The sequence below is a fragment of the Scardinius erythrophthalmus genome (genome assembly GCF_964197995.2).
Source record: "Scardinius erythrophthalmus genome assembly, chromosome: 5".
NCBI lineage: Eukaryota > Metazoa > Chordata > Actinopteri > Cypriniformes > Leuciscidae > Scardinius > Scardinius erythrophthalmus.
This window is the reverse complement of record NC_138225.1, coordinates 25,950,488-25,972,502: the sequence shown is the minus strand read 5'-3', so window position 1 is coordinate 25,972,502 and position 22,015 is coordinate 25,950,488. Positions and strand designations below refer to the sequence as shown.

Sequence of the window (22,015 nt, the reverse complement as noted above, 5' to 3'; positions counted from 1 at the left end):
TTGTTGTATGTTTAGAGCAAAGCCAATATATACGCCAATTGTGTGCGCGTGTGTGTGTGTGTGCACTGTTGGGGAAAGTTACTTTGAAAAGTAAATGCATAACAATATTGTGTTACTCCCTTAAAAAGTAACTGTTACTTAGTTGCTTTTTAATAAATGTAATGTGTTACATTACCTTTGCGTTGCTTTTTCTCACCTGGGCTGGGCTTGATTATTTTGTTTTTTTTTAAACAAAAAAGTTCTACTTTTGGGCAAATGTAAAGGCCCTTTCACATTAAAATTGAAATAAGGCTGAAGGAAATGCAAATTCACACGTGTACAGTAGAGGGCGCATCTCAAACCTTTGAGCTGTGCTGTCATTCTGGATTGCAGAAGATTATGGTGCAGAAAAGGAAAGTTTGACATTTACTTTGCCAATAAAAACACAAAAATCTAAAGTCATATTTAACTGATTCATCAAAGTGCAGCAGGAAGTACGTTGGTCAATAAAGTGAGATTAAATGCATAAAATATGTTTTATTTAACATTTAATTATTGGAGGTTTGCGCAGTATTTTTGCATTTCACTGATTTTATTCCTTTTGAGGAATATTGAATCTGTTTTAGTGCCAGTGAGATGAGTAAATGCATGCTCACACTTACTCACGATTTCTCTCAACATCGGGACAAGAGACCTGTCAGTCAATAAATGGCAAAACAAACTAACTTGCATTATTTGAAAAAGTAACTCATATTTTATTTTAAATTTAAAAGTAATGCGTTACTTTACTAGTTACTTGAAAAAATGTTATCTGATTACGTAACTCGTACTTGTTATGCTTTACCCTAACATTGTGTGTGTATAAGTGGTAAAATAGATGAGTCGAGATTACTCACATCTAACATTAAAGTTTTTGTTTATATAAAATGTGCATATATATATTATTATATTTATATACATATGTATATATATATATATATATATACATACATATATACATACACTCACCTAAAGGATTATTAGGAACACCTGTTCAATTTCTCATTAATGCAATTATCTAATCAACCAATCACATGGCAGTTGCTTCAATGCATTTAGGGGTGTGGTCCTGGTCAAGACAATCTCCTGAACTCCAAACTGAATGTCAGAATGGGAAAGAAAGGTGATTTTAGCAATTTTGAGCGTGGCATGGTTGTTGGTGCCAGACGGGCCGGTCTGAGTATTTCACAATCTGCTCAGTTACTGGGATTTTCACGCACAACCATTTCTAGGGTTTACAAAGAATGGTGTGAAAAGGGAAAAACATCCAGTATGCGGCAGTCCTGTGGGCGAAAATGCCTTGTTGATGCAAGAGGTCAGAGGAGAATGGGCCGACTGATTCAAGCTGATAGAAGAGCAACTTTGACTGAAATAACCACTCGTTACAACCGAGGTATGCAGCAAAGCATTTGTGAAGCCACAACACGCACAACCTTGAGGCGGATGGGCTACAACAGCAGAAGACCCCACCGGGTACCACTCATCTCCACTACAAATAAGAAAAAGAGGCTACAATTTGCACGAGCTCACCAAATTTGGACAGTTGAAGACTGTTGAAAAATGTTGCCTGGTCTGATGAGTCTCGATTTCTGTTGAGACATTCAGATGGTAGAGTCAGAATTTGGCGTAAACAGAATGAGAACATGGATCCATCGTGCCTTGTTACCACTGTGCAGGCTGGTGGTGGTGGTGTAATGGTGTGGGGATGTTTTCTTGGCACACTTTAGGCCCCTTAGTGCCAATTGGGCATCGTTTAAATGCCACGGCCTACCTGAGCATTGTTCCTCTGATGGTTACTTCCAGCAGGATAATGCACCATGTCAACAAAGCTCGAATCATTTCAAATTGGTTTCTTGAACATGACAATGAGTTCACTGTACTAAAATGGTCCCCACAGTCACCAGATCTCAACCCAATAGAGCATCTTTGGGATGTGGTGGAACGGGAGCTTCGTGCCCTGGATGTGCATCCCACAAATCTCCATCAACTGCAAGATGCTATCCTATCAATATGGGCCAACATTTCTAAAGAATGCTTTCAGTACCTTGTTGAATCAATGCCACGTAGAATTAAGGCAGTTCTGAAGGCGAAAGGGGGTCAAACACAGTATTAGTATGGTGTTCCTAACAATCCTTTAGGTGAGTGTATATACATATACATATATATACATATACACATATATACATATATATATACATATATATATATATACATATCACTCTTACTATTTTTCTCACACAGTATTAATGGATCTTTATAAACATTTCAAGCTTCCTTTATATTTTAAGAATATATTTGCTGGTCTTTGGTAAAACATCTAGAAACCCTGCTCTACTCAAGTATGTGAACACAAACCTTATCAACTGCGCAAGTTTGAATTTGTTGTGCATTCAAGGTAACACAAGTACGAGTTGTATTCTAAATTCTCGTTTATAAGCACAAGGACATTGACGGCTTGTGTTCTTTTTGCAGAACATTTACCCATTTATCTTTTAGATCTCAAAACTATTTTGGTCTGACCAAGGCTCTCATATATTTGATTTCGCCAATGATACACACACTTTTAGATCTTACGAAGGAAATATTGTTCTAGCAGCTAGAGTTTTATTCTGAGCGTCCTACTATCACCATTTATAGAATTACAATAAAGCATTTAAATATATTTAACAATGTTTATAAACAATTGCTTTATGAAAACTTGTTATATAATGTTCACACCAACATCTGTCCTTCCACAATTGTTTTTATTGTAAAGTTTAGAGGCGGAGGGGTCCATCTTGCAGCATTTTTTAAACACTGGATTTAAAACAAAACACAAATAAAACGGTTTACAAAACAAAAAATAAGATCTGTACAAGTTCACACTTCATCTTAGAAAAATTCAGCCAAGCCCAGGGTTGTGATTGCAGCAGCCACACAGAGGACCGTTCTGGAAACAAATGAACAGCTGTAAATCAGCCAGTCTGTAATCAAAGCATTGTGGAATAGAAACACGTTGATGTGCGTGACGAGAGCAGTCCATTCATAGGCTCCGTCAGGCTGTGTTAAGAGATGACTGCAGAGGTCACAGGGTTCAAAGGGTCAGAGTTCAGTGTTTGCTCTTCTTGGTCTTTTTGTGCGAGCGATGTGGTGATCGGGACGAAGACCTCCAGGATTTGTGCTGTGGTGATGGTGATTGAGAGCGTTTTGACTTCCGTGGTGATCGAGATTTTGTTCTTCAAGAAAGACAAAGAGTGAGGATTAATTAAGGGCTAAGTTAAATCCACATGTGCTTCTTATGGAACATGACACAAAGTGACAAGCAATTAAATCATAACCACAACCATCAGGACATTTCTGTGTAGCACCGCTTCAAAATCCCACTTAACAGAAATGACATACACTACTGTTCAAAGTTTGGGGTTCTAAAGAAATAAATACTTTTATTTAGCAAAGGATGCAACTTACATTTTTCATCAAATAATCCTTAAAAGATCACGTGACACTGAAGACTAGAGTAATGATGCTGAAAATTCAGCTTTGGCATCACATGGATAAATTACATTTTAAAATAATTTTCAAATAGTAAACAGTTGTTTTAAAATGTAATAATATTTCACAACATAATTACTGTTTTCACTGTATCCTTGATTAAATAAATGCAGCCTTGGTGAGCATAACAGTCTTCACAACGTCTTTCAAAAACATTTGTAAAAAATCATACCAACCCCAAACTTTTGAACGGTAGTGCATGTTCTGATTGGCTGTAAATGTTTTTCGATCTTAGATTGGACAGACAAATTACTTGTAGTTGGAAACTTGATGCATCATGCCTGGTTTAACAACTGGGAATGTTTTTTTTTTTTTTTGGTTAAATAAGGGGACTTTGATAATCATAATTAACAATTAGACACAAAGTGTGTGTGTGTGATGAGTGCATACCTCTCTCTCCTCTCTTCTTTGTCTCGACTCCTTCCTCTACTCCTTTCTCTGTCCTCACTCTTTCTACTTTTCTCTTTATCCCGTGTTTTACTTCTGTCTTCTCTATCTCTCCGCTCGTCTTTTTTGGACCGGTCTTTCTGTTTCTGTGAATATTTGTCTTTCTTTTCCTGGTCGTCCTTGTCAAACTCCTAAAGAAGGAGGGATGAAAAAAAGGAAAGATTTATCCGATTTACTGATTTATCAGTTAAAGCAAAACAGTTAAACATTTTTACCTTGGCTTGAAATATTAGTTTCAAAATCATTCTGATGGTACACTGACTTCTAATGAGGCAAATGACTTGCAAATCCCACACTCTCCAAATGTCTGTTCTGGGAGTATGCCAGATTGGTCAGCGGGTACAAAATTCCACGAAACGGGCAGATTGCTTTAGAGCAGTACATCACACAATACACCACATCAACATAGCTTCAGCAAAACAGTATTATCAGTACAGACATCTTAAACTCATTCACCATTTTCAATGTTGAGCTTATTCAGGGTTTATGCTGTCCTGACGTAGTAAAATAAGTTGAAGTTAATTTCATTAATGAAAGCTATGACGAAAAATGTTCGTTGACTACCTTTTTTTCCATGACTAAGCCGAGATAATGACAAGACAACATGGAAGTTATTAAACAATAACTGTGACTATATCACCATGCAATACCTTTGACAAAAAAAAAAAGATACAAAAATGTAGTAAAAAAAAAAAAGAAATACCAAAAAAAGAGGATACAAAATGTTACAGACTGTTTTTAACAAGCCTCTACAAGCTTTCATGCTTTCAATCAGAGATTTTCTCTAATAAGATAAATGTTCTGCCCGGTGTTTTACTTAATGTAAGCTGGAGTTTAGCAATCTCCATTTAAGATATTCTGCCTTAAAGTGTCAGAATAGTGACACTGTGTCATTCAGTCAGTCTGTGTTGTCTAAATCTGCTATCAAAACTAGGATTGCGATTGTGGTTGCGGAATAAATGCACTTACACAACCTCTGTGTGGCAGTCTTCTTTGCTGTTGTTTTAATTGAAAAACATGAATGTAATTTGGAATTATTGGAATTACTATTAGGAATTTCACTGTTTTCATGTTGAGAGAAGTTTCTTGTTTTCATAATGCAGAGAGTGTGGTGATTTATATGATAAATAGCCTATAATAACTCAGGAGTTGACGTTCTCTTGATTTGTGCTTATAGGTGAAAGTGCAAGTTCAATTTAACCATAATGTGACTACATTTTCATTGACTAAAACTAGACTAAAATGCCCAGACATTTAGTAAACTAAAACTTAAACCAAAACAGGACAGGACAAGGTTGACCAAATAAGATAAAAACTAAAAAGTACATTTCACAGGACTTAAGGCCCGTTCACACCAAGCACGATAACTATAAAGATAACTATATATGCGTCCACACCAGTGAACTGACACCACACAGAGTATGAAGAACATCAGAACCTCTAGGAGTCTCTGTCCACCACAGTCCACCTAAACCTTACAGTCTATGGTCCACACCAGCGACCGATAACGGTCTTTTTATTCTAAGCACGCGCGTGCCCGGATGATCCAGATCGATTTTAAATGCGCGAGACCTTTAAATTAGAATGGATTCTGATTGGCTGTCAGTGTTTTATCGTTCGACAGCTGGAAAAAAAATCTGAAAAAATCAAAAATTTCTGAAAGTGATCCCAATGATATCGTTCCTCATATCTTTATCGTTATAGTTGTGGTGTGAACTCTGTTATTCTTTAATATGGAGAACAATTTTTAGAATTATATCTTTATCGTTATCTTTATAGTTATCGTCCTTGGTGTGAACGGGCCTTAAGACTTAAACTAAATGAAAAAATAGCTGACAAAGATTGACACTACTGAAAGACCTAAGCTATAACTTTATCAGTGTCGACTTTATCTCAGAGTTTTGTGGTGAAGTCATCTAATAGTCCTGTCTCAGGATAACATACAAGCTTTGAAATTTTGCAACAAACCTATCTCTGTTCGATTGTGAGTGTCTATACTGTCAATTTCAAATGTATATTATGAGCAATGTGGCCTATTGTGTCGCCAACATTTAATTCCACATACACAGTCAAACGCCTAGCTCACTATGTATATGTGAAAATGTGAGTAGTATTTCAGAAAAATGAAACAATTCTGTCATTTCTGTTATTCCTTTTGTTACGGTTGTAATATTGCTCTCTTTATCAGTCAACGTGGTTCTTCTTGGCTTTTGAAATCATTTGGCTTGTCAACAAATGCACATGTACATCTATCCACTATAATTCCGACAGTGGTATATTTACGATGGTGAATTCCACTCAACTGTATGGGGCTAGGGTTATCAAGTGACGAGAATACTTTTTGTGCGCAAAATAAATAAATAAATAATAACCTTATTTATGGGCCTCTGAGTGAGTTCACGCAGTGTAACAGCGCAGCGCTTCTGGGTTGTGCACCAGAACGCCTACGTTCTGATGAACAACCCCAGAAGGGCTGCGTGTTACACTGCGTGAACTCACTCAGAGGCCCATAAATAAAGTCGTTATTTTTGGGGGGTTTTGCGCACAGAAAGTGTTCTCGTCGCTTGATAAACTTAAGGTTGAGCCACTGTAGACACTTGAACTATTTTAACCATGTCTTTACTAACTTTTCTGGGATGGCATATCGATTACCTAGCAGCCTATGAAGGAGTGACCCAGCTCTCAGATTTCATCAAAAATATCATAATTTGTGTTCCGAAGATGAACGAAAGTCTTATGGGGTTGGAACAACATGAGGGTGAGTAATTACTGACAGAATTTTAATTTTTGGGTGAACTAACCCTTTAAATACGACGTAGCAGAATTCTGAGCTTTTGCATCTATAATACATGTAAACCTGGCTGATGCCAAGGTCAGATGAGAAAATGTACCATCAAAAAATGTCTCAAGGCTGGAATGCACTAAACGACATTTGCCCAGATTTTTGCCCCTATTCTGGAGGTCTGGAGGAATTGACATTAGTTTCTGAATGCCAGAGCCAGTCTTCACATTTGAGTTAAAGGGTAACTAAACCCCTGGTCAGAGCCTGACTCCACCCACTGTCAATATTTGAAAAGTGCTGGAAAAGTGGACACAGTGTTGCCAGATGTACGATAATTATCGTATTTGTATGATAATTTTGACCTCTGTACGATGTACGATCAATAATGGAAAAAATCTTATAATGTACGATAATTTCAGAACTGTGTGACACTTCAAATGATGGTCGTTGTAATCATAGGACTTCTCATTGATCTAGCACCTGAGACCCGCAGTGACGGATTCATTGACAGCTGCTGTCAGACTCTAAAATGGAGAGTGACTGGAGTGACGCCAGTAGCTTTGCAACAGAGCTGTCATTTGAAGTCGAGGACTTTTCTCCCCCAACTTCACCTGAAGTGGAGGAGGGTGAATTGTTTGTGGACACAGGGCCAGAGCCATATCAATTCAAGCCGCTGGCTCAAACTGCGAAGCAGCCGCGCAAGGGAGAATGGGGCCAGTGTCTGACTGAAAATAAATACTTCCTCACAGGGTCACAAGACGACGTAAAGTACATGCATCTGATGAGTTTTATCGAGTTGATGTCAATAGCGCGCGTTCTCTGTAGGCATATTCATATTTTGCTGCTATGTGAAAAAATCCAGCAAAATGCACCGGCGCGTTTGTCGACCCCAGAGGATTAACTTTAGCCTAACCATAAATTGTGATTAAAATATATATGATCACTCACATCAAGACCACTGCGGTGGTGGAGTCCATGCAGGAGGAGCAGCGTTTGGCACTGCATCGCTTTTCAGCGCGAGCTGTTCGGACAAGCCCATTACTACTCTATCCTGATCGTTTTTAATACTCGCAATTCCAACTCCTGACTCGCTAGTGGTTTTGACGAAACAAGATGGTTTTTATACCGCCAAGGGTGTGGTGAGCTCGTACCAAGGGCGTGGTGAGCTGGAACCTGCTTACGTCACGTAGTACCACTTACTTCACGTAGTACCGCAAACATCCAATAGGAAAATTCAACAGCAGTAGCCACCGTTCAACCTGAAGAGGGCAGCACTCAGACGTTTTTACACCATATATTGTAGAAGTAAAACACTTTATACCCAAATGTCAAAAAAGGTACTCGAATCAATGAACAGCACTAATAAAGCCCCATTCTTAGAGATCATTAACTAAAAAAAGTTGGTTTAGGGTTTAGTTACCCTTTAACAGATTTACCAAAAAACTGTATTGTGTATGATGGTACAGACTCCAATTTTTTAGCTTCAGATTTCAGAATACATCCAGTTAGATGATATCACACAAACATGCTTGATATTTTGAGTTTTTAGAACACACATTGTTTTTATTTGTAAATGATGATTTGTTCCGATTTTAAAAAACAAGTAGTGTATTCCAACCTTTGAATGTGATATGTTTTGTATCATTATAGTACACTGTATTGAAAAATCAGCATCAGCACCACAATTATCTGTTTTTTTAACCCTATATTCCGTTGTTGCAATTGATTATGTTTGAGAGTTGTGTGTACCTTCTGTAGCAGTCTGTTTCTGTAGTGTTGAACTTGCTGTTGGAGATTCATACTGGACTTCCTCTGTCGCTTACCCGACTCCAACTCATCCTGGAAATTCATCACCTTTACCTGCAATATGCACACACACTTTTATACTGTCTGGGAACACAGTTAGCTTTAGAGCTACATCCGTCTGTGAGTGTGTGGGAGGGAGAGAGCGAGACATGAAATACTGAGTGAGTGACTAACCTCCAGTTCTCGGAGACGTGTTCTTTTGCTTTCAGACAGCTCAAAGTTTTTCAGAGAACTCTTAAACTCTGCCCCCTCGTACCTGCTGGGGCTGTCAGCTTCATCACTGCTGATATCAGAATCACCATTGTTCTCCTTTAGGCCACTGCATGAGAAAGAGAGGGCAGGAAACAATGAGGTCACCAAAACTGAAAAGAGTGGCGTATTTTCAAATATTTCCTCTTCATAAATCAATGTATATAGCCTAGATTTACTAAACAACTTTGCAAACGTACATCCATAAGTAAACAATTTAGGAAATGTTTAATGGATAATTCACACAAATAAGGTAATAAAAAAAAGCATGTGACTTCATGAGGCTGTTGAAATGATCCAATCATGTGAAAAAAAGATTCATCCACTAATCACAGAGAATAAGTTAAATTAATATCATCCGACAAGCTCTTACCTTGAATTCATCTCAGTGTCTGAGTCATTCTTGGCTGAAAGAATCATAAGAACAGTTTAAAGGGTGCAGCAGTTGATAGGAACCAATATATTAGCCTGGATAGTCTGGAAAAAGCAGTTAATAAAAAGGGTGGAAAATGATCATGCTTTACTCTTTGTGTTGGAGTCTACCTGAGGATTCTGAATCCACCTTCTCCCATTTGGATAGTGCGACAGTGGGTAAAGTCTTATCGGAGCCCTCATCAACTGGATCAGACACACAAAAACAAGCACAGAAAGGAAATAGAGGTATCTTAAATAAAAATCAATGATACAACAAAGGCAATAGGAATATTGTATATTTTTGTTCAGATGAGGAAGTAGGCCATCAATAACACAAATTATAATAATAAAATAGTTATTCACACACCCACAATATTGCAATGAACAAGATAAACATCTAAAGACCACAGTGCCTGACTACCTACATGGCACACCATCAATATCATCTATTGAGTTTCCTAGGGGAACACCGTCAATGTCGTCAACTGGTACACCATCTATAGAGGATGGATCCCAGGTCATAGGTGACCCATCAAGGTCATCAAGGGGAGTACCATCAATTTCAACTTTGTCTAGAGGAATACCATCCAACGGCGCTCCATCCAGATCAGGAGATTCGGGCTAGTGAACAGGACATATTACACATAGTTCACTATACAGATCATATTCAGTTTAATTATAGATTTTTTTAATTTATTGGCCATAGATCACCTCTGCTCTTTCAATGACTTCCTCTCCAGGTTTAATGAGTCCAAGGAATATATTTTGCAGTTGGATCAGGAAGGAGTCTGGATAAACTGCCCAGTCCTCCCACGCACGAAAACATCCCATGATCCTTTGCTGGAGAAAGAGAGAGATGTAAGAGAGAATTATAGTTGGGGAGTAGGATCACAGATCTCTGCAGGGGAAGAGCTCAAGACAGATGATGAGCAAGAACAGACTGTTCCCACCTTAAACTGCTCTGCCTGGAGTCGAGCTTGGATGTTCCGATACGCTTCACTGATGTCTCCAAATATCTGAGGCAGCTTTGTCTCAAAACTATTACACAGTAAAAAGAAAACACTTTTCATTAGAGACAACATTCAAGTTGCGATGTAACTGAAGTAGCGATAGACCTTTTATCCATATTGTGACGTACATTCAAGTGAAACAGAAAAAAAAGTGTAGTGGGGACTTCAATCCACTGGATGTTGATTGGATGGAGAGAGATCTGAATGCAAGTTTGCTGTTAATCACAAGAAAGGGGCAGCCTAAGTTGACTAAATGATTGGAGAAGTCCGGTATATGTGATCAGAGAGAAGTTTGTTGTTTCACCGGAAAATATGACAGTTCGATTAAAAATTACATGGTAAAAAAAAAAAGAATCATGCATGGATGAATGGTTCGCAATAAGATCAATTACATGCATTCAGAAAATAGTTTGATTTTCCATTTCATGCCAACTTTAGGACACAAGAAACCTTAATCAGGTCAATGTTGTAGGTCCAAAGCAATTTCAAAAATGCAAAAAAACAAACAAAAAAACAATCAAAAAAACATAACATATCAAACATTTTGCACCACTGACTCACAATTTGCGGTAATATGATGCATTGGCCACTTTGGCACAGGAGTTGTAGAGGATGTCAGATATCAGGTAAAGTCTGGCAATCTGCAATTAACAAGACATCAGACAAAATTTCCAAAAGTGTGAAAAAGGGCTATGCCTAGGGCTGGGTATTGTTCAAAAATGTTAGATATCAATACCAATACCTTGACTTCAATACCGGTTCCAAAACAATACTTTTTTCGATACCAATTTTATGAAATTACATATTACCTAAAAAAAAGTTGGTTTATTTTTTTTCTCAGTTTGACTTTTTTTTACAGGCTAAAACTCATTTAGGCCACTGCGAGGTGGAATATATGCTTCGCACTCAAGCACACGCATAAAGCTTGCCGCAATAAACTTAAGAGCAGAAAGTTGCTCCATCTTCGACTGCAAGAAGAACTGGAGCATGTCACAAATTAACCGAAACTCAGCGTATAGGCTACTTGCCTCACAGACATGAGAAATAGGCATATAGAAAGCTTGAAATGTTTACTTTTAAATGAACCAATTCAAATCGAAAACAAATTTTCTCTGATTATGTAATCCAAAAATTTGGTACTGAACGTCAAGAGATTTTTTTGATACTCTATGTTCTCGGAGCAATTTGGTCGGTGCCTAAAAAGTATCGAACTCGATACCCAACCCTAGCTATGCCACAAACTTCAGTTGTAATCTGTGAACTCCAACTGTGTACTACTGTAAATGTGTGTGTACCTTCTTCTGCAGTGGTGTGTGCACTATAGACAGAGATTCAGTGATGCAGGAGACGACCTCCTCAGCAGCCTCCGCTCTCTCTAGGCAGAACAGCATTGCATCACCGATTTCATCTCTGCGAGGAGTCAGTCCTCTCAGCAGGGCTTCCAACCGCTCTCTGTGCCTAAGACATAACACACACATTCAACATGTACATGCATTACGGGGCCAAAAGAATGTGGCCACAGGCCTATGTGCATTTTACTTCAAAGTAAAAATGTGCAAAAAAAAATAGAGACGGCCTACTACATCTTTTTTTGGAACACATCCTTACTCTGCCTTCAGTTGCCCTTTCTTTAGCTCTTCCTCCTGAGAAGGGAAGGAGATCTCTTCTATTTCCTCATCGCCATGGAGATATGGGTTAAGGAGAGGGGGCTTCCAAAGAGATCCACCCCTAAACATTCTGAAAGGGGACGTTCTCCATTTATTTGGGTTTTCTCCCTTAGAGAAGGACAGACACACAGGGAAAGTGTATAACCGTTTTCATATAGATATGCAAACATGGCATAATTTATCTTTGAGAGTAAAACTGTGTCTGGCTGTAAAAGGCAGTTGCTCATTTACCTGTAGAATGGAGTAGAGCTTCCATCTGTAGTACACATGCTCCTGAGTCTTATTATCAAACAAAAACCTGCAACATTAACCAGACCAGGGTTGGATATGGAATTCAGAGGACTTTAGAAATTATTTGACCAAAAATTTGAATAAAATTTAATTTCTAAAAGTTCTGTCATCATTTACTCACCCTCATGTTCTAAACCTGAATAACAGTCTTACTTCCATGGAGCACAAAAAGAGATATTTAGCAGAGTGTCAATGCTGCTCTTTTCCAAATAAAGTGAATAGTGGGTGACATCAGACCCGATCCTGACCTCCCTGGGGCCCTAAGCAAAATTCTGTTAAGGGGCCCTCCTACCTGACCAGTAAGCCATGCAAACCATTAGCCATTGCCACACAGTCACACCTGACACCCAAGTACTCCCACTACAATCCTCCCTCCTTTACTAGTACTAGTGAAAATGTAATTCCTGATATCATAAATAGACATTATTACTAGAATAAGTACATTCTTAATATCAAGAATTCACATTTTAAATAGTACAAATTTAATTATTGATAGTAATTTGCGGGGCCCTAAGCAACTTGCGTAGTGTGCGTATAGGGCTGCATGGCTCTGGGTGACATCAATGATGCCAAATGTTATTGGTTCTCATAAAATTGAAATATGTGCATATTAAAATTGCACTACTGAGACAGTAAACACCTCTGAACTTCAATATCATGTGGCTTTGGAAGACTTGAATAAAGCACATGTCATATAGACTGCTTCATGTCATCCTGTTACCATTCACACTGAATGAAAAAGAGAAGAATGAACATCCTGCCTAATGTCTGCTTTTGTGATTTAGGGTAAAAAGAAAGTCATACTTGTTCAGAAGACATGAGGGTGAGTAAATGATTTTGACTGAAAGGTGAAGATGATGAATAAATACAAAACAATGCAAGCTATCCAATTATAATTAAAGATCAAATATTCTATAACAAGCAGAACACTCCTCACATACCTGAATTCAGGGTTGTTCTTTTCCCGGTTCATGATGATGGCTTCAAACATGGGACCCTCTCTTACCACAAACTCAATCATTCTGTGTATCAAGCCCAGCAGGTTCCTATCAGCCACAAAATAGATGGATGAGAGAATGAACAAGGGCACTCTCTTCTCTCCCCCGCCTTTCTCAATCACTCCATATAGTCCTTACAGCCTTACCATGTCAGTTCTATCTTTTTCTTCTTTCATTTTCACTGTCTGGCAGTTTGAAACTTGTATTTTGCTCAGAATTTTCTGTCCACTCCAAATCAGATTGCTTTCTGATGTTACCATGGCCCTATGAGACCGTTTAGGGAGTGTGTTTTGGTATAATATTAACTCCTGAGGTTCACAGAAAGGCCACTTTGTGACATTCTACACATTTTCACAGTAGCAATTACTGGGTATAAAATTATTTATGTTGTTTAAACCGCAACTGTGTTAACAGAATGGTGAAGTTGCTGATGTTGCTCAAGATGGGTAACCTCTAAGCATGTATATATATATCTGGAAGCATATGAGAAATTGCCTTGGTTACGCTCTAAGATCAGTGATGTATAACAGTATCTTTCCGATGATCTAACCACTGTGATGTAGGCGTCAGTCTACAGGTGAGTGTGTTTGTGTGTGTTTCAGTGGCAATGGTGTTTTAATAAATGGACAGAGAATGTGTACCTTTCTGGGGGGATTACCACTGTCACTACGGCCTCGGACAGAGTCTGTTCATGACGTCAAACCAAATGATGAAGATACAAAAATACAGTGAGTTTATATTTAAACAAACTGCAGAATATTCATGATTAATATCAGCAGCAGCAGCTAAACCTCTGGAAACATGCTCCGCAAACAGACGAGTTCATCTCACCGCTGTTTCTGGCTCTGTCTGGGGGACATTCTGTGTATTTTACACCTTGCTTCCTCCAACCTGTATGGCTTCACTAAGGTTATTGGCTTTTTTATTATTATTCCAGTTTAAAGCTTATTCATTTAAACTGCCCACAGACAAATTAATAAAAATGAGTCCTCACAAAGATACAATTGCAAATTATATAAACCCAAATAAACTTAAGAGAATTGAATATTGTTCCCCATGTTGAACCTACTGATTTTTTGCTTTTTTGCTGCCAATGATGCTAAAAAAGTCTTGGAAGGTTTGAATTGACATAATTAATGACTCATCTCTGACTTACAAATAGAAATTTGACCTGTAGAGACCAGCCAATCAGCTTCAACAGAATCTGTAAGTCTAAGAAGCTAGACAAGTTGGTAAGAATGAAGTGTCTCTTGTTACACAGGATGTCCCCCAGGCTAATGAACATCAATTAATTTACAACTGACCAACATTATTTCTCTACAGATTCCTGGTTTAATCTGCTTGTGATTCTTTGTCTGGTACAATATACATACATTACTGTGCAAAAGTCTAAGACACATTAGTATTTTCACCCAAAAAAGTTATTTATATCTTTTGCTGTAGTGTGTCAGTAGGAAATATCAGTTCACATTTCCAGACATTCCTTTTGCCATTAATTGTAATAATCCAGTGAGATTTTTTAGCAAAAGGAATGTCTGGAAATGTAAACTGATATTTCCTACTAACACATTACAGCAAAAGATAACTGGCTTAAAACCATTTTTTTTTCTGGTGAAAATACTAACATGCCTAAGACTTTTGCACAGTAATGTATACGAGTCAAATCAAGCAACTTAAATTAGGCTAAATTGATCCCACAACAGTGTGAATTCGTTGATTTTGTAACTTTCTCTGTTTTTTGTAAGTTTCTCTGACAATGCAGCTAAATGATGATTCCACCACATTTCTCTATATATAATATATACTGTCGTTCAAAAGTTTGGGGTCACTTCTGAATATTATTTTATTTAGCAGGGCCACAAATTTTTTTTTTGAAGTGACAGTAAAGTGGTTCTAATATGCTGCAAATCAGCATATTAGAATGATTTCTGAAGGATCATGTGACAGTAAAGATGCTAAAAAATTCAGCTTTGCCATCACAGATATAAATTATATTTCAAAATATATTAAAATAGAAAACCGTCATTTCAAAGTATAATAATATTTTACAATATTAGTTTTTTTTAACTGTATTTTTGACCAAATAAATGCAGCCTTAATGAGCATAAGAGACCTTTTTTTTTTTTATCGTACCACCCGCAAACTTTTGAACGGCAGTAGTCTGATGTTTTAAGAAAAATAACACCCACAATATTTGATCTAAAATGATTTTTGATTCCATTTAGATTCCAAAATGTAACTAGTCTGTCTATCTATCTGTCTATCTATCTATCTGTCTATCTATCTATCTATCTATCTATCTATCTATCTATCTATCTATCTATCTATCTATCTATCTATCTATCTATCTTAATACTCAGCCATGATCTTTTGTATCAACCTAAAACCACCGGACAGAAATAAAAATTTTCTTTGGCCACTTTTTATCATTTGATGATAAAACTTTTGTTTACTCAGTAATGATTCATGCTCCCAGAATACTTTTCAGGCAGAAAAAATCTTTAATAAAGAACTTGACTTCAGCATACCAAACTCTACTACACCAGGAGACAGTGTGTGTGGTTACCTTGTAAAAGTCTTCCTGTGAGCGACTGCGTGGTTTGGTGAAGTCATTTCTGAAGCGGTCTCTGGGTTGGGCGTTGAATGGCAGTCCAGAAGGTGGAGGGGGGGCAGTGGTCTTCAGCACCCCGATTGGGGTGTAAAGAGGTTGCGGAGGAATACGTACTGCCTTCCCCCAACCCAGTTTCATTTCAAAACCCATTACTGTTTTACCTGCAATAGACAGACACCAGAGCTCAAAGGTCAAAACTGTCCAAGTACCTCTTTTGCAGGTGGCAGCCTGATGTTCCATTTACACTGGTTTGAGGATTGAGGATTGAGGTCTCACCGTCCAGCGCAGCCAGAGCACGCTCTGCATCTTTCCGTGTCATGAAAGCAACAAAACCACGGTTTGTGACTCTCGTTCTCTCCTCATCAGTGCGAGGCCACATGATCTTTACACTGGCCAGAGGACCATATTTTCCAAACTCCTTACAGAGCATCTCCTCTGTCATCTAATGAGAGTAAAAGCTTAGTACATAAGTATAACACACCTGTGTAATTACAAGACTGCCATCTGGTCACTGTTATGCAGTCTGTTAAAGTAACCATGTGACCAGTCAGCAAACAAAATGCTGTGGTCTCTTCTCACCTTGGGGTTGATGCAGCCGATGTACAGGTTTGTTGTGTTTGGCACAGCAGGATCATCATCAAATACTGCAAATAAAATACATAAAAAGGTTTTAGGCTTCCACTGGGTTTGTAAAGTGAAACATGTGGTGTACGTTTGCAGGAATTACTTGATCTTCGTGTCAGAGGTAAATCCAGATCTGGGTACAATCCTCCAGAGTCCCCTTTCTTTCTTTTGTATCGCTCCTCTCTTTCCTCCTGTATTCTGAATAGCAGATTGAATAAAGACAGACGCTTTTTAGCTTAAATTTTGTAACACTCTTTAAAGTCACAATGGAATGGAAGTAGCGAGCATCGGTTGTTGATTGGATTTTGAGATATGGGCGTTGAGCTAAAAAAATTAATGTGAGCTTGTGGTTGATTGTGGAGTGGCAGGGTTTAAGCATACTAAATGATTGAAGTCTGTCACCAGAGAGAAGTCGTTTTCACCAGATGTTCCAGTAATGAATGAAACATAGATGAATCGATCACAATAACATCATGCATTTAGGAAACAGATAAAGTGAAATTTTCGTTAATGGAGACAGATATATATTTCCTTGGCTTTTTGTTTGAGATGACCAAGACAGAAAAAAGGAAGTAAAACAATGAAAGAAACTGACTGTTTTAATTCCTCTTTAAAAAGCTCCAGATTACTCTTCTTCTTCTCCTCTGTCTTCTTTTTAGCTGCCTAGAATGGAAAAACAACAATGATGTTAAGCTAAATATTGTATTTCGTAATTTACAGCAAAATGGATCTTGTAATCTATACTGATTATGATGATCTTCTCATCTTGTTTCTTCTGACTAAATCTTACCTCTCAATACGGAGGATATTAAGCTCATCTGATTACAGTAGACAGAAGCTCACTTACAGCTTTTTTAACTTCTGTAGGTTGAACAGGTGAGGCATTCTGAGGTGGAGAATTGAATTTAGAGGCAGGTCTGTAGAGTTTGCTCTTCTTCACCTCTGCGGCTTCTTCCTCTGAGAGGTGAACAACAAACACACAATCATAACTCTCTCCTTCTTCCATTTTAACTAACAGTTTGGATCTATAATTTTTAGTAGCCCACAACTCTTAGCTTTTTCTTGCAAGCAACATATAAACATCATACTAAAACACAAAGTCAGCTTTAATTCACCCAAAAATGAAAATTCTGTCAGTAATTACTCACCCTCATGTTGTTCCAACCCCGTAAGACTTTCGTTCATCTTCGAAACACAAATTAAGATATTTTTGATGAAATCTGAGAGCTTTCTCACTCCTTCATAGGTTTCTATGTAATGTCATCTGCCAGCCCAGAAAAGTTAGTAAAGACATTGTTAAAATAGTCCAAGTGACAACAGTGGCTCAACCTTAATTTTATCAAGCGACGAGAATACTTTTTGTGCGCAAAAAAATAAAATAAAAAATAATGACTCTATTCAACTATTCATTTTCTTCCGTTTGGGCCTCTGATGTGAGTTCACGAGAGCGCCACAACGCATGTGCGAGAACTGAGAAGATGTCGCAGATGTAGTGTTTAAAATGGTTCTAAAGTGTGCATTTCCTGAATGTCCGAATTGTGAGAAACCAACGAGAAAACATAAAAGTGCCTTACCAATGCCACAAAATGAATGGCTTACCTTTCACACTTTCCCATCAAATGATCGTGAGCGTGTCATCTTCTCAGTTCTCGCGCATGTGTCGTGGCGCTCTCGAGAACTCACTCAGAGGCCCACACAGAAGAAAATGAATAGTTGAGAAAGTCGTTATTTGGGGTTTTTTTTGTGCACATAAACTATTCTTGTCCCTTGATAAACTTAAGGTTGAGCCACTGTAGTCATGTGGACTATTTTAACAATGTCTTTACTAACTTTTATGGGCTGGCAGAAGCAATTACCTTGCAGCCTATGGAGGAGTGAGCCAGCTCTCAGATTTCATCAAAAATATCTTAATTTGTGTTTCGAAGATGAACGAAAGTCTTACGGGGTTGGAACAACATGAGGGTGAGTAATTACTGACAGAATTTTCATTTTAGGGTGAACTAACCCTTTAAAGGTTCAAGGAGTCAGTAACTATGGTTACACTGGTTTACCGTTTCAAACCACTGATATCTAGAGACACACATGCTCAAACACCCAATGAAGAGACTTACAGTAACAGTAGAGAACATATTTTATATTTCAGAAATCTGAGCAGTGTTGCTATTGTTAACTAAAACTATTAAAAATATCTTCCAGTAATTGAAATTAACCTAATATAGGCCTAAGTATTAGAAAAAAAACTTGAAGAGTAAAAGAACTTAAATGAAAATTAGATATTTTGTTGCCTAACTGAATCAAAATAAGTTGAAGTTAAAAAACTAAAATTACTAAAAACTATTTTTTTCTTATTTCTCAGATAAAAATAAATTAAAGCTAAAAATAAATATAAAAAATGGCAAAAGCACTTAAAATGACTAAAAGTTAAACTGAAATGAAAACTGAATATAATAAAGGCTAATAAAAAATATTAATAGATACTAGTATAATACTGAATACGGATCAGAGACTTGCAGAAATGCACGACAGCTCACCTTTAGTTGCATTGACAATGCCTCCTCGTACAAATGTCTTCACGCCACTTTTGTCGTTAGTGTCAAAAGAAGCTAAAAATTCCTCAAAGACTTCAGCAGCTTTCTCCTCCTCCTGGAAACAGTGAGACAAACAGATGCTGGGTATATTTTTAAATAAAAATACTGTATTTCCTATCAAGATTTTTTTTTATTTTTTTTTTTAAACTAAGCACTACTACTCTGGCCTACAGAGCCGCACATGACATGCGGTGTTGGGGGGACAAGATATTGTGGCCAAAAAGTAATAATTCATTCCCATATTTGCTCCCTTGTTTTGGTTAAATCATGGTCACGTTGTACTAATTCATTTCCTTGTTTTAATTTAGTTAAAGGTATAGTTATCGATTTCTGAGAAACACTGTTGAACGTGGATTGGACGGAGCACCACAATACTAATCAGCAGTAGGGCGTATACACTCATGATGGTGGAGTAGAGAGAAAGAGCAAGACGGATATATGAAGAAAGAGACAGTAGAAAGGGAGATCGCTGAGAGATATTACAAAAGGTCAGAGGACTATCACTAGAAAATGAAGGGTTATGATCAGATATGAGCTTTAGAACCCACGTTAATATTAGAAAAGCTTTCCAGCGCTGGAGAGACGTTCAGGAAGGCCTGAAATGGACACAGAGGCTGTGTTTTTTTCTGCTCCATAAGTGAGTAACATTGGTGAGTACAGAACTAAGATATGCTGTTGTTGTAATGTTAGATATAGTAACAGGACCGTTGTGTTTGCCTGGAGCTGGTGTGCTGCTGGTGACCAACAACGAACTCTTGCTTGTAAAGCCTACTCTTGTGTATTGTATGTTTATTTTTTGTTCTTCCTTGCTGTTTGTTCACCATCTTCGCTTTATTTTTTTACAAAACATTATTTTGCTTCACTTCGGCTATGATAAAGAGACATCCACTCTTGCATTGTTTGTTTGTGCATTTTGGGGGCGGAGCAATGAAGGGAGGAGTGTGTTTGTTGGGGATGATTTCAAATCAACAGTGTTTCTCAGAAATGGCTTACTGCACTGTAAATCCCAGCCACAATTAAACCAAAGCAAGGGAACTAATTAATAAAACATTGCCACTAATTTGATATCTATTTTTTCTTCTGCATGTCATGTGAAGGGCTCAACAGTCCGCACTGATCATCTCAAGTGCTGAATGTTTATTGACTCTATCAAACACATTTTGCTGACAAAAACTTACCTTTTTCTTCATTTCCTCTTGTTCTCTTTTTGTTAGTGTCCTCTTCACCCCCACTGATTTCCCTTTTTTGTCTGCCATATCAATTCTCTAAAACACAAGAGAAATGTACTGTAACTCAGATCACTGTAAAGGCGTATATTCAATCATGCAACCATTTATTCAGGATTGGGGGGACTAAGTTACATATAACAATTTCAGAAAAAAATATTCTAGTGGTTATACTAGTCTGAATGTTGGGGGTGAAGGCCCTGCATACCTGACAAATATCACAAAGTATGTGACCTAATGACAAGATTTCTGAAAATAAGAATGATTTTTTTTTTTTTACTCCATCAACATGTCCTCTTGATCTGAACTGAGGACAGCAGGATGCAGGACTGGTGAAGATGCAATGCAGCTTTAAAAGATGCTGGATTATAAACCCTGCCTTTTTATGAGACAATATCACTGCACACTAAGACACACTAAAACACATTGTTTGTGTAGGATTCATAATGGCACTATATAGCCTAGTTCTATAAGTTATAATATTATTCTTTCAATAGTCATAGACCTGCTGTTGGTGGTGTCTCCATAACTCAATCTGCGACTGTTTCCTAACCTAAGTTAGCTAGCTGCCTACCTAGACAGCATTTGTGGGCATCACAGACGCCGGCAGTCTCCCAAAAAGCCGTCTAGGTGGGAAGCTCACCAGGTTGGAGAAGACAGCCTGTTTGTGTAAGTTAGCGTTATGGCTAACACCTCTAGTCCTCCGGGCCTCCTTTAAACCTGAGACAACCTTTTGCTGTCAACTGCTTTAACGCCGCTGGAGGATGTAATGAAAATGTAGCTGATGCTGCAACCAGGTACACATCTGTAAACAGTCTATATAGCGACTTACACAGCTCTTGCGTTGCAAAAACGAAACCGTTGGTTTGTTGTTAATCCGCCATTTTGAATTCTACTAGAAATGGAAATAGCGGAAAAGTGACGTCGCGTTGCAAACACCAATCAGAGCTCAAAACGCCTCATTCTGCGACTGCAGTGGATCTCCTGTCACTTCTAAAAGTTTAAAAAACGAATATGCCCGTGTAATATAAGAAATAATTGATATAAAAGGCTGTACTAGAGTAACGTTACAAATACGTTCTTATTAATTTAACTTTGATTTATAGATGGCAAGAACATGAACAGGCTGAAGTAATGACCTGAGGTTAGTCATTGCTCAGTGAAGGGTTGACAGAGTTGGCTTTCAGTATATGAGGCTGTCAACCTCATGTTAATTTTGATAACATCTAGTGAGATAACTCCAACTGATATTTATTATTAACTGATGTGATGAAAGTTTCCAATGTTCAAAATATATTATTTTGTGTTCCACAGAAGAAAGAAAGTCATGCAGGTTTGGAAGAACATGAAACAACAGTAAATTATGACAGCATTTTAATTTTTTTTGTGTGTGAACTTTACCTTTAAGCATCATGTTCAAATAAACTGAAAGACAGACCACACAGAAAACACAAAATAATATTTTGCAAAAAAAAAAAAAATCCATTGTTTGGGGTTATGATTATATAAAATGTAAACAACTTCTTTTCATATTTACATTTTTATTACTGAGATGAACTCTTCTAGTGAAAGAACACAAAACAGTATTTACATGGTATAACAAATGGCACTTCATTATCTTCTGAGGTGCCCTCAAAAGGGTATTTTTCCTTCTTCTTAGTTCTAAATTAAAAATGTAAAAGTCTTCATCATATAAAAATTTACATTTTCTTTTAAAAAGGACAATCTTTTGTGTGTACACTGCAATAAAACT

At 37.6% G+C, this 22,015-nt stretch overlaps 1 protein-coding gene across 2 annotated transcripts; it reads right to left on the bottom strand.

Annotated features, from left to right (window-relative positions):
* Positions 1-2,583: 2,583 nt before the first annotated feature.
* LOC308690634 (U2 snRNP-associated SURP motif-containing protein) lies at positions 2,584-21,207 on the bottom strand. Of its 2 annotated transcripts, none has more exons than XM_081365227.1 (24): positions 21,095-21,207; positions 20,215-20,301; positions 18,980-19,091; positions 17,296-17,405; positions 17,044-17,111; positions 16,552-16,646; positions 16,404-16,468; positions 16,101-16,266; positions 15,780-15,985; positions 13,855-13,898; positions 13,157-13,261; positions 12,156-12,222; positions 11,866-12,032; positions 11,553-11,715; positions 10,819-10,898; positions 10,198-10,285; positions 9,959-10,087; positions 9,673-9,868; positions 9,377-9,451; positions 9,207-9,240; positions 8,759-8,903; positions 8,528-8,638; positions 3,940-4,127; positions 2,584-3,233 (listed from the first exon to the last, which is right to left on the bottom strand). In XM_081365227.1, the coding sequence occupies exons 2-24, from the start codon at positions 20,290-20,292 to the stop codon at positions 3,107-3,109; spliced, it is 2,619 nt and encodes an 872-aa protein (XP_081221353.1). In that variant the 5' UTR covers positions 20,293-20,301; positions 21,095-21,207; the 3' UTR covers positions 2,584-3,106. The 2 variants fall into 2 exon arrangements, with proteins under 2 accessions (XP_081221353.1, XP_081221354.1); XM_081365228.1 differs by having other exon boundaries at positions 20,837-21,163.
* Positions 21,208-22,015: the final 808 nt, after the last annotated feature.